Source organism: Leptodactylus fuscus, unplaced genomic scaffold (assembly GCF_031893055.1).
Source record: "Leptodactylus fuscus isolate aLepFus1 unplaced genomic scaffold, aLepFus1.hap2 HAP2_SCAFFOLD_314, whole genome shotgun sequence".
Lineage (NCBI taxonomy): Eukaryota > Metazoa > Chordata > Amphibia > Anura > Leptodactylidae > Leptodactylus > Leptodactylus fuscus.
The window spans coordinates 119,847-132,474 of record NW_027440337.1 but is presented as its reverse complement, the minus strand read 5'-3'; the positions used below and the strand labels follow the sequence as shown (position 1 = coordinate 132,474).

The following is a 12,628-nucleotide window of genomic DNA, read 5'->3' as shown; positions in this document are numbered from 1 at the left end:
ACACCCACCTGTATACACAGCTGCACTCAGTACCCCTCCTCCTGTATACACTGTCCCCCACCCCCCCCCCGCTGCAGCTGCAGTAGCCGCCTCCTTCCTGTATCACTCCGCTGCACTCAGTACCCCTCCTCCTGTATACACCGCTGCACTCGGCACCCCTCCTCCTGTATACACCGCTGCACTCGGCACCCCTCCTCCTGTATACACCGCTGCACTCGGCACCCCCCTCCTCCTGTATACACCGCTGCACTCGGCACCCCCTCCTCCTGTATACACCGCTGCACTCGGCACCCCTCCTCCTGTATACACCGCTGCACTCGGCACCCCTCCTCCTGTATACACCGCTGCACTCGGCACCCCTCCTCCTGTATACACCGCTGCACTCGGCACCCCCCCCTCCTGTATACACCGCTGCACTCGGTACCCCCCCTCCTGTATACACCGCTGCACTCGGTACCCCCCCTCCTGTATACACCGCTGCACTCGGTACCCCCCCCCTCCTGTATACACCGCTGCACTCGGTACCCCTCCTCCTGTATACACCGCTGCACTCGGTACCCCCTCCTCCTGTATACACCGCTGCACTCGGTACCCCCTCCTCCTGTATACACCGCTGCACTCGGTACCCCTCCTCCTGTATACACCGCTGCACTCGGTAACACTCCTCCTGTATACACCGCTGCACTCGGTAACACTCCACCTGTATACACCGCTGCACTCGGTACCCCTCCTCCTGTATACACCGCTGCACTCGGTACCCCCTCCACCTGTATACACCGCTGCACTCGGTACCCCTCCTCCTGTATACACCGCTGCACTCGGTAACACTCCACCTGTATACACCGCTGCACTCGGTACCCCTCCTCCTGTATACACCGCTGCACTCGGTACCCCTCCTCCTGTATACACCGCTGCACTCGGTACCCCTCCTCCTGTATACACCGCTGCACTCGGTACCCCTCCTCCTGTATACACCGCTGCACTCGGTACCCCCTCCTCCTGTATACACCGCTGCACTCGGTACCCCTCCTCCTGTATACACCGCTGCACTCGGTACCCCTCCTCCTGTATACACCGCTGCACTCGGTAACACTCCACCTGTATACACCGCTGCACTCGGTACCCCTCCTCCTGTATACACTGCAGCACTCGGTACCCCTCCTCCTGTATACTACACCGCTGCACTCGGTACCCCTCCTCCTGTATACACCGCTGCACTCGGTACCCCTCCTCCTGTATACACTGCAGCACTCGGTACCCCTCCTCCTGTATACACTGCTGCACTCGGTACCCCTCCTCCTGTATACACTGCTGCACTCGGTACCCCTCCTCCTGTATACACTGCTGCACTCGGTACCCCTCCTCCTGTATACACTGCTGCACTCGGTACCCCTCCTCCTGTATACACTGCTGCACTCGGTACCCCTCCTCCTGTATACACTGCTGCACTCGGTACCCCTCCTCCTGTATACACTGCTGCACTCGGTACCCCTCCTCCTGTATACACTGCTGCACTCGGTACCCCTCCTCCTGTATACACTGCTGCACTCGGTACCCCTCCTCCTGTATACACCTCTGCACTCAGTACCCCTCCTCCTGTATACACCGCTGCACTCACCCTCCTCCAGGTCTCCCCAGTATTTTGCAGGAAATGTGGCCCAGTCCTGAAGTTACAGCCGCTCAGTGATTGGACAACTGGACTGTCAATCAGAGAGAAGGCGGGGCTAACAGCAAGGGATTCTGGGAGGTGTAGTTTATTAACATTACTGGAGGAGATACAGTCCTATGATAAAGTTAGTGCCCCCCCCTCCCCCTATTAATCCTTGTTAGGTGTAAATATTTTGGTCTTTGCCATGTCAGTCTGATCTCACTAATATCTGATGGACACAGAAATATCTCAGGATAGAAATGAGGTTTATTGTAGTAACAGAGAATGTGCGATATGCATTACACCAAAATGTGACCGGTGCAAAAGTATGGGCACCCTTATCCTGTTATTGCTGTGACTCCTCCTCACTACTTGTCACTGACTTACTGACGCACAACATTGGTCCTGTGACCTCACTGAGCTTTACACTTCATAGCCGGGTGTATCCGATCAGGAGACAAGGGATTGCAGGTGGCCAATGGCAAGTTGTTCTCCTATCTGAGTCTCCTCTGAAGAGCGGCATCATGGGCTACTCAAAGCAACTCGCAAACGATCTGAAAACAAAGATTGTTCCACATAGTTGTTCAGGGGAAAGATACAAAACGTTGTCTCAGAGATTTAACCTGTCAGTTTCCACTGTGAGGAACATAGTAAGGAAATGGAAGAGCACAGGGACAGTTCTTGTTAAGCCCAGAAGTGGCAGGCCAAGAAAAATATCAGAAAGGCAGAGAAGAAGAATGGTGAGAAGAGTCAAGGACAATCCACAGACACCTCCAATTATAGTGTCGGCCATTATACTGGTGGGACACAGGAGATAGCCTGCGGCTGATGTGTCGGCCATTATACTGGTGGGATATAGGAGATAGCCTGCGGCTGATGTGTCGGCCATTATACTGGTGGGGTACAGGAGATAGCCTGCAGCTGATGTGTCGGCCATTATACTGGTGGGATACAGGAGATAGCCTGCGGCTGATGTGTCGGCCATTATACTGGTGGGGTACAGGAGATAGCCTGCGGCTGATGTGTCGGCCATTATACTGGTGGAGTACAGGAGATAGCCTGCGGCTGATGTGTCGGCCATTATACTGGTGGGGTACAGGAGATAGCCTGCGGCTGATGTGTCGGCCATTATACTGGTGGAGTACAGGAGATAGCCTGCGGCTGATGTGTCGGCCATTATACTGGTGGGATACAGGAGATAGCCTGCAGCTGATGTGTCGGCCATTATACTGGTGGGGTACAGGAGATAGCCTGCGGCTGATGTGTCGGCCATTATACTGGTGGGATACAGGAGATAGCCTGCGGCTGATGTGTCGGCCATTATACTGGTGGGATACAGGAGATAGCCTGCGGCTGATGTGTCGGCCATTGTACTGGTGGGGTACAGGAGATAGCCTGCGGCTGATGTGTCGGCCATTGTACTGGTGGGGTACAGGAGATAGCCTGCGGCTGATATGTCGGCCATTATACTGGTGGGGTACAGGAGATAGCCTGCGGCTGATGTGTCGGCCATTATACTGGTGGGGTACAGGAGATAGCCTGCGGCTGATGTGTCGGCCATTATACTGGTGGGATACAGGAGATAGCCTGCGGCTGATGTGTCGGCCATTATACTGGTGGGATACAGGAGATAGCCTGCGGCTGATGTGTCGGCCATTATACTGGTGGGGTACAGGAGATAGCCTGCAGCTGATGTGTCGGCCATTATACTGGTGGGATACAGGAGATAGCCTGCGGCTGATATGTCGGCCATTATACTGGTGGGATAGAGGAGATAGCCTGCGGCTGATATGTCGGCCATTATACTGGTGGGGTACAGGAGATAGCCTGCGGCTGATGTGTCGGCCATTATACTGGTGGGGTACAGGAGATAGCCTGCGGCTGATGTGTCGGCCATTATACTGGTGGGATATAGGAGATAGCCTGCGGCTGATGTGTCGGCCATTATACTGGTGGGATACAGGAGATAGCCTGCGGCTGATGTGTCGGCCATTATACTGGTGGGGTACAGGAGATAGCCTGCGGCTGATGTGTCGGCCATTATACTGGTGGGGTACAGGAGATAGCCTGCGGCTGATGTGTCGGCCATTATACTGGTGGGGTACAGGAGATAGCCTGCGGCTGATGTGTCGGCCATTATACTGGTGGGGTACAGGAGATAGCCTGCGGCTGATGTGTCGGCCATTATACTGGTGGGATACAGGAGATAGCCTGCAGCTGATGTGTCGGCCATTATACTGGTGGGGTACAGGAGATAGCCTGCAGCTGATGTGTCGGCCATTATACTGGTGGGGTACAGGAGATAGCCTGCGGCTGATGTGTCGGCCATTATACTGGTGGGATACAGGAGATAGCCTGCGGCTGATGTGTCGGCCATTGTACTGGTGGGGTACAGGAGATAGCCTGCGGCTGATGTGTCGGCCATTATACTGGTGGGGTACAGGAGATAGCCTGCGGCTGATGTGTCGGCCATTATACTGGTGGGATACAGGAGATAGCCTGCGGCTGATGTGTCGGCCATTATACTGGTGGAGTACAGGAGATAGCCTGCGGCTGATGTGTCGGCCATTATACTGGTGGAGTACAGGAGATAGCCTGCGGCTGATGTGTCGGCCATTATACTGGTGGGGTACAGGAGATAGCCTGCGGCTGATGTGTCGGCCATTATACTGGTGGAGTACAGGAGATAGCCTGCGGCTGATGTGTCGGCCATTATACTGGTGGGGTACAGGAGATAGCCTGCGGCTGATGTGTCGGCCATTATACTGGTGGGATACAGGAGATAGCCTGCGGCTGATGTGTCGGCCATTATACTGGTGGGATACAGGAGATAGCCTGCGGCTGATGTGTCGGCCATTATACTGGTGGGGTACAGGAGATAGCCTGCGGCTGATGTGTCGGCCATTATACTGGTGGGATACAGGAGATAGCCTGCGGCTGATGTGTCGGCCATTATACTGGTGGGGTACAGGAGATAGCCTGCGGCTGATGTGTCGGCCATTATACTGGTGGGATACAGGAGATAGCCTGCGGCTGATGTGTCGGCCATTATACTGGTGGGGTACAGGAGATAGCCTGCGGCTGATGTGTCGGCCATTATACTGGTGGGGTACAGGAGATAGCCTGCGGCTGATGTGTCGGCCATTGTACTGGTGGGATACAGGAGATAGCCTGCGGCTGATGTGTCGGCCATTGTACTGGTGGGGTACAGGAGATAGCCTGCGGCTGATGTGTCGGCCATTGTACTGGTGGGGTACAGGAGATAGCCTGCGGCTGATGTGTCGGCCATTGTACTGGTGGGATACAGGAGATAGCCTGCGGCTGATGTGTCGGCCATTATACTGGTGGGGTACAGGAGATAGCCTGCGGCTGATGTGTCGGCCATTATACTGGTGGGGTACAGGAGATAGCCTGCGGCTGATGTGTCGGCCATTATACTGGTGGGATACAGGAGATAGCCTGCGGCTGATGTGTCGGCCATTGTACTGGTGGGATACAGGAGATAGCCTGCGGCTGATGTGTCGGCCATTGTACTGGTGGGGTACAGGAGATAGCCTGCGGCTGATGTGTCGGCCATTATACTGGTGGGGTACAGGAGATAGCCTGCGGCTGATGTGTCGGCCATTATACTGGTGGGATACAGGAGATAGCCTGCGGCTGATGTGTCGGCCATTATACTGGTGGGGTACAGGAGATAGCCTGCGGCTGATATGTCGGCCATTATACTGGTGGGGTACAGGAGATAGCCTGCGGCTGATGTGTCGGCCATTATACTGGTGGGATACAGGAGATAGCCTGCGGCTGATGTGTCGGCCATTATACTGGTGGAGTACAGGAGATAGCCTGCGGCTGATGTGTCAGCCATTATACTGGTGGGGTACAGGAGATAGCCTGCGGCTGATGTGCCGGCCATTATACTGGTGGGGTACAGGAGATAGCCTGCGGCTGATGTGTCGGCCATTATACTGGTGGGGTACAGGAGATAGCCTGCGGCTGATGTGTCGGCCATTATACTGGTGGAGTACAGGAGATAGCCTGCGGCTGATGTGTCGGCCATTATACTGGTGGGGTACAGGAGATAGCCTGCGGCTGATGTGTCGGCCATTATACTGGTGGGATACAGGAGATAGCCTGCGGCTGATGTGTCGGCCATTATACTGGTGGGATACAGGAGATAGCCTGCGGCTGATGTGTCGGCCATTATACTGGTGGGATACAGGAGATAGCCTGTGGCTGATGTGTCGGCCATTGTACTGGTGGGATACAGGAGATAGCCTGCGGCTGATGTGTCGGCCATTGTACTGGTGGGGTACAGGAGATAGCCTGCGGCTGATGTGTCGGCCATTGTACTGGTGGGGTACAGGAGATAGCCTGCGGCTGATGTGTCGGCCATTGTACTGGTGGGGTACAGGAGATAGCCTGCGGCTGATGTGTCGGCCATTGTACTGGTGGGATACAGGAGATAGCCTGCGGCTGATGTGTCGGCCATTATACTGGTGGGGTACAGGAGATAGCCTGCGGCTGATGTGTCGGCCATTATACTGGTGGGGTACAGGAGATAGCCTGCGGCTGATGTGTCGGCCATTATACTGGTGGGGTACAGGAGATAGCCTGCGGCTGATGTGTCGGCCATTATACTGGTGGGATACAGGAGATAGCCTGCGGCTGATGTGTCGGCCATTGTACTGGTGGGATACAGGAGATAGCCTGCGGCTGATGTGTCGGCCATTATACTGGTGGGATACAGGAGATAGCCTGCGGCTGATGTGTCGGCCATTGTACTGGTGGGATACAGGAGATAGCCTGCGGCTGATGTGTCGGCCATTATACTGGTGGGGTACAGGAGATATATTATTATTATTATTATTATGGTGTCGGCCATTGTACTTCCCAGCCCTGCTTATAACCACTGTCCTATCTGCCCAATGGCCTGAGGTGACCGCGCCGGTGACTACCTCACTCTAGGTCATATTATCACCATTCCTGGCTTTGAGTAAACTTGTGATATCCCTTTAACTAGGACAACCCCTTTAATGGGCAGTGCCATGAAGCAGGCGGATCAGGCTGAGCACTAGAGACTTCCTACCTGGCGACGTTCCCATACTTTCACAACTGTACTCGCTTCACGTGTGTTACGCATGCGCAGGTAGATCAGCCAATAGCGGCAGACATAGCCCGGCCAGTCAGCCAATAGGAGCTCAGCCGCGCCAGCCGGTTACAGCACGCTGCTCACGTGATTAGTGGTGCAGCCAATAGCAGCGCTCAGCATAGGCGGTTGCTCCGGCAATAGTAAGAGGCGCGCTGTGATTGGCTGTGGCTCCGCGCTGACTTCCTGTGACCGGCGCTGTGGGGTGTGGGCGCTGCTCCGGGCCTGATGCGCCGCCCGCTGCTCCTGCTGCTGTGCCCGGCCCTGCTCGGCCTCCTCCTGCAGCTCTGGCTCCGCTCCCCGCACCACCCGCTAGTCATCGGTGTCCTGTCCGCCCGCCAGCACCGCGCCCTGCGGGACAGCATCCGCGGCGGCTGGCTCCAGGCCCTGCCCCCCTCCCGGCGCCCGCTGCTGCGCTTCATCCTCGGCTCTCAGGCCTGCTCGGTGCCGCCCGAGGACCGGGAAGACCCGTACTCCTGCCGCCTGCTGAACATCAGCTCCCCCGTGCTACACCGGGAGATCGAGGCTTTCACCGGGCCGGAGCCCGCCCACTCCCCGCACCGCCAGCTCAGCGTCACCTTCCGGGTGTTACACCCGATCATCATCACCCGGCTGGGGGCGTGGTGTCCTGGCCTCACCCGGAATATCAGCGTGCGCCTGTTCCAGGCCGAGCATGAGGAGCCGCTGTTTGTCGCCCGCCTCACCCCGCTCAGCCCCGGCTCGCCCGTCACCGCCGCCGCCAGGCTCTGCTACAAGCCAGTGGAGCAATTCATCCTGCCGGAGGGCTTCCATGGCACGGTGCGCTGGGACAGCCATGACGCCGAGGGGTTACCCATGTGGGGCGTGCACCAGGTCACCCTGAACGATGGCGGGGGTGTGCTGCAGGTGACGGCGGCCGATGAAGGGCTGTTACCCTACGACTTCTCTCAGGGCGTGGAGGGCGTGGCCGGCGGCTTCACGTACACGCTCCACGATGGCGAACTCCTCCTCCAGAGACTCAGTGACCGCCCCCAGCGCTTCAGCCAGCACCGGGCTGCCCTAGAGGAGGAGGAGGCGGAGCTCCAGGCAGAGAGCTACGCCCACGGCGACATGGTCTTCGTAGATGTGGTGGACACTTACCGCAACGTCCCGCGCAAGCTGCTGCTCTTCTACCGCTGGCTGGAGGCCTCCACCACCTTCCACTTTCTGCTGAAGACGGATGACGACTGCTTCATCCACCTGGACAATGTGCTGCGGGCCCTGGAGGACAGGAAGGTGCAGGGGCCCAACGCCTGGTGGGGGAACTTCCGCCTGAACTGGGCTGTGGACCGGACCGGGAAGTGGCAGGAGCTGGAGTACATGAGCCCCGCCTACCCCGCCTTCGCCTGTGGCTCCGGATACGTCATCTCTCGCGACATTGTCCAATGGCTGGCGGCCAACGCCGACCGACTGAAGACCTACCAGGGTGAGGACGTCAGCATGGGCATCTGGATGGCAGCCATTGGCCCCCGCCGTTACCAGGATGACAGCTGGCTCTGTGAGAAGTCATGTGACCGAGCCATGCTCTCCTCCCCACAGTTCTCTGCGCAGGAATTGGCGGAGCTCTGGCAGCAGAAGCAGCGCTGCGGGAATCCGTGCGAATGTGCCAACACGTGACCACGCCCACTGCTTGCGACCAATGTCCTGGAAGGTTGTGACCCTCAGTATTATACACCCCTCCCCTATGCTGAGTATATCAGGGGTCACTATTAAGTGCCCGGTGGGCGGAGTTTGGGTCGTCCTGCTGCAGGTGACCAATTGGAGATGTCGATGTCAGGACGTAAAACTGGAGTTGCCAATAAAGTCCCAGTAACTGGATGGCCGCAATGTAGCTCCTCCCCAGAAGAGTCACCCAGCTCTCCCAGAGTCCTGACCGGCTGCTCTCTCCTCTCCGGAGATTTACTGTTCGACCATGAGATTGTCACTCAGCTTTCCGAGGAGCAGATGTACCAGGCTGTACAGAGCGCGACTGCTGGAGACGTCTTATTTATTATGCACCTTGCACTTGGAGAATGGCTGGCTGTGGAGTGGGTGGAGTCTGATAGCCCCTCCCCTCAGCTCTTATATAATATATTACAGGTCTCAGAGATTTATTTATTAAAGTCAGGCTGGGTTTTTTTTCTTCTGTTTCAGGTTCATTCTTTGGGGGGATTCACTTACTTTAATGACGTATCACTGCTGAGGTAGTAAACAGGGAGATCATTAGGGCTGATGAGCGCCGATCTCCAGGGACAAGGAAACCCCTCTGGGGCACTGCAATGGGCGCGTGAGGTGGAGCCTGTACCCCAGAAACCTAAATACCATGACGGCCTTGTGTGTGGTATACGCTCCACGGTAGGTCCCCCATGGTATTATACGCTCCACGGTAGGTCCCCCATGGTATTATACGCTCCACGGTACGTCCCCCATGGTATTATACGCTCCACGGTAGGTCCCCCATGGTATTATACGCTCCACGGTAGGTGCCCCATAGTATTATATGCTCCACGGTAGGTCCCCCATAGTATTATACGCTCCACGGTAGGTCCGCCATAGTATTATACGCTCCACGGTAGGTCCGCCATAGTATTATACGCTCCACGGTAGGTCCCCCATAGTATTATACGCTCCACGGTAGGTCCCCCATAGTATTAAATGCTCCACGGTAGGTCCCCCATAGTATTATACGCTCCACGGTAGGTCTCCCATAGTATTATACGCTCCACGGTAGGTCTCCCATAGTATTATACGCTCCACGGTAGGTCTCCCATAGTATTATACGCTCCACGGTAGGTCTCCCATAGTATTATACGCTCCACGGTAGGTCCCCCATAGTATTATACGCTCCACGGTAGGTCCCCCATAGTATTATACGCTCCACGGTAGGTCTCCCATAGAATTACCGTATTTTTCGGACTATAAGACGCACTTTTTTTCCTCCCAATATGGGAGGAAAATGTGTGTGCGTCTTATAGTCCGAATGCAGCGTGCGCAGCGTCTGTGTCCCGTCTGTGCGAATGAAAAGAAGAGCAGCACGGTGTCTGCCTGCTCTGCCCCTCCTTCCCTGTCTGTGTCGCGTATTTGCAGGAGCGAGATCTGAGAGGCAGGGAAGTAGGGGCGGGCCAGACAGGTGAAGGAAGCGTGGTTTCAAGCTTGCCGAGAAAACCACGCCTCTTTCACCCGTCTGGCCCGTCCCTCCTTCACTGCCTCTCAGATCTGGCTCCGGCAATGAAACCACACAGACAGGGAAGGAGGGGCGGGCCAAACGGGAGGAGGCGTGGTTTTCTCGGCAAGCTTGAAACCACGCCTCCTTCACCCGTCTGGCCCGCCCCTATTTCCCTGCCTGTGTGGCATCATTGCAGAAGCGACATCTGAGAGGCAGTGAAGGAGGGACGAGCCAGACAGGTGAAAGAGGTGTGTTTTCAAGTTTGCTTAGAAAACCACACCTCCTTCACCCGTCTGGCCCGCCCCTTTTTCTCTTCTTACATAGCTTCACTGCAGGGTGTCTCTTTCCATCCATGGATGAGATTAGATAGATAGACAGACAGATAGATAGATAGGAATTAGATAGATAGATATGTTCAAATCACCCCCATAGCCCTACAATACATATAAAACAAAAACATTACTGTGAAACACATACACATTTGGTATCCCTGTGTCCGAAAGCCCCCGGTTCTATTTACATTGGTGAAATATTATATTATTAGGTTATTAAATATTTCACCAATTTTTTTTCCTTAAAATTTTTTTTTTTCCCTATTTTCCTCCTCTAAAACCTTAGTGCGTCTTATGGTCCGGTGCGTCTTATAGTCCGAAAAATACGGTATACGCTCCACGGTAGGTCCCCCATAGTATTATACGCTCCACGGTAGGTCCCCCATAGTATTATACGCTCCACGGTAGGTCCCCCATAGTATTATACGCTCCACGGTAGGTCCCCCACAGTATTATACGCTCCATGGTAGGTCCCCCATAGTATTATACGCTGCACGGTAGGTCCCCCACAGTATTATACGCTCCACAGTGGCTACCCCACACAGTATTAAATGCTCCACGGTAGATCCCCCATAGTATTATACGCTCCACAGTAGGTCTCTCATAGTATTATATGCTCCAAGGTAGGTCCCCCATGGTATTATACGCTCCACGGTAGGTGCCCCATGGTATTATACGCTCCACGGTAGGTGCCCCATAGTATTATACGCTCCACGGTAGGTCTCCCATAGTATTATACGCTCCACAGTAGGTCTCCCATAGTATTATACGCTCCACGGTAGGTCCCCTATAGTATCATACGCTCCACGGTAGGTCCCCCATAGTATTATACGCTCCACGGTAGGTCCCCCATAGTATTATACGCTCCACGGTAGGTCCCCCATAGTATTATACGCTCCACGGTAGGTCCCCCATAGTATTATACGCTCCACGGTAGGTCCCCCATAGTATCCTACGCTCCACGTTAGGTCCCCCATAGTATCCTACGCTCCACGGTAGGTCCCCCATAGTATCATACGCTCCACGGTAGGTCTCCCATAGTATTATACGCTCCACGGTAGGTCCCCCATAGTATTATACGCTGCACAGTAGGTCCCCCATAGTATTATTATACGCTCCACAGTGGCTACCCCCCCACAGTATTAAATGCTCCACGGTAGGTCCCCCATAGTATTATACGCTCCATGGTAGGATCCCTCATAGTATTAAATGCTCCACGGTAGGTCCCCCATAGTATTACACGCTCCACTGTAGGTCCCCCATAGTATTATACGCTCCACGGTAGGTCTCCCATAGTATTATACGCTCCATGGTAGGTCCCCCATAGTATTATACGCTCCACGGTAGGTCCCCCATAGTATTATACGCTACACGGTAGGTGCCCCATAGTATTATACGCTCCACGGTAGGTCCCCCATAGTATTATACGCTCCACGGTAGGTCTCCCATAGTATACGCTCCACGGTAGGTGCCCCATAGTATTATACGCTCCACGGTAGGTGCCCCATAGTATTATACGCTCCACGGTAGGTCTCCCATAGTATTATACGCTCCACGGTAGGTCCCCCATAGTATTATACGCTCCACAGTAGGTCCCCCATAGTATTATACGCTACACGATAGGTCCCCCATAGTATTATACGCTCCACGGTAGGTCCCCCATAGTATTATACGCTCCACGGTAGGTCCCCCATAGTATTATACGCTCCACGGTAGGTGCCCCATAGTATTATACGCTACACGGTAGGTCCCCCATAGTATTATACGCTCCACGGTAGGTCTCCCATAGTATTATACGCTCCACGGTAGGTCCCTCACAGTATTATACGCTCCACGGTAGGTCCCCCATAGTATTATACGCTCCACGGTAGGTCCCCCATAGTATTATACGCTCCACGGTAGGTCCCCCATAGTATTATACGCTCCACAGTAGGTCCCCCATAGTATTATACGCTCCACGGTAGGTCCCCCATAGTATCATACGCTCCACGTTAGGTCCCCCATAGTATCCTACGCTCCACGGTAGGTCCCCCATAGTATCATACGCTCCACGGTAGGTCTCCCATAGTATTATACGCTCCACGGTAGGTCCCCCATAGTATTATACGCTGCACAGTAGGTCCCCCATAGTATTATTATACGCTCCACAGTGGCTACCCCCCCACAGTATTAAATGCTCCACGGTAGGTCCCCCATAGTATTATACGCTCCATGGTAGGATCCCTCATAGTATTAAATGCTCCACGGTAGGTCCCCCATAGTATTACACGCTCCACTGTAGGTCCCCCATAGTATTATACGCTCCACGGTAGGTCCCCCATAGTATTATACGCTCCACG

General features: G+C 54.9%; 1 protein-coding gene across 1 annotated transcript; it reads left to right on the top strand.

The window, feature by feature from the left end:
- The first annotated feature begins 6,990 nt into the window (after nt 1–6,990).
- LOC142187912 (UDP-GalNAc:beta-1,3-N-acetylgalactosaminyltransferase 2-like) lies at nt 6,991–8,918 on the top strand. Its single transcript, XM_075261719.1, has one exon. The coding sequence runs from the start codon at nt 7,023–7,025 to the stop codon at nt 8,427–8,429; it is 1,407 nt and encodes a 468-aa protein (XP_075117820.1). The 5' UTR covers nt 6,991–7,022; the 3' UTR covers nt 8,430–8,918.
- The last annotated feature ends 3,710 nt before the right edge of the window (nt 8,919–12,628 follow it).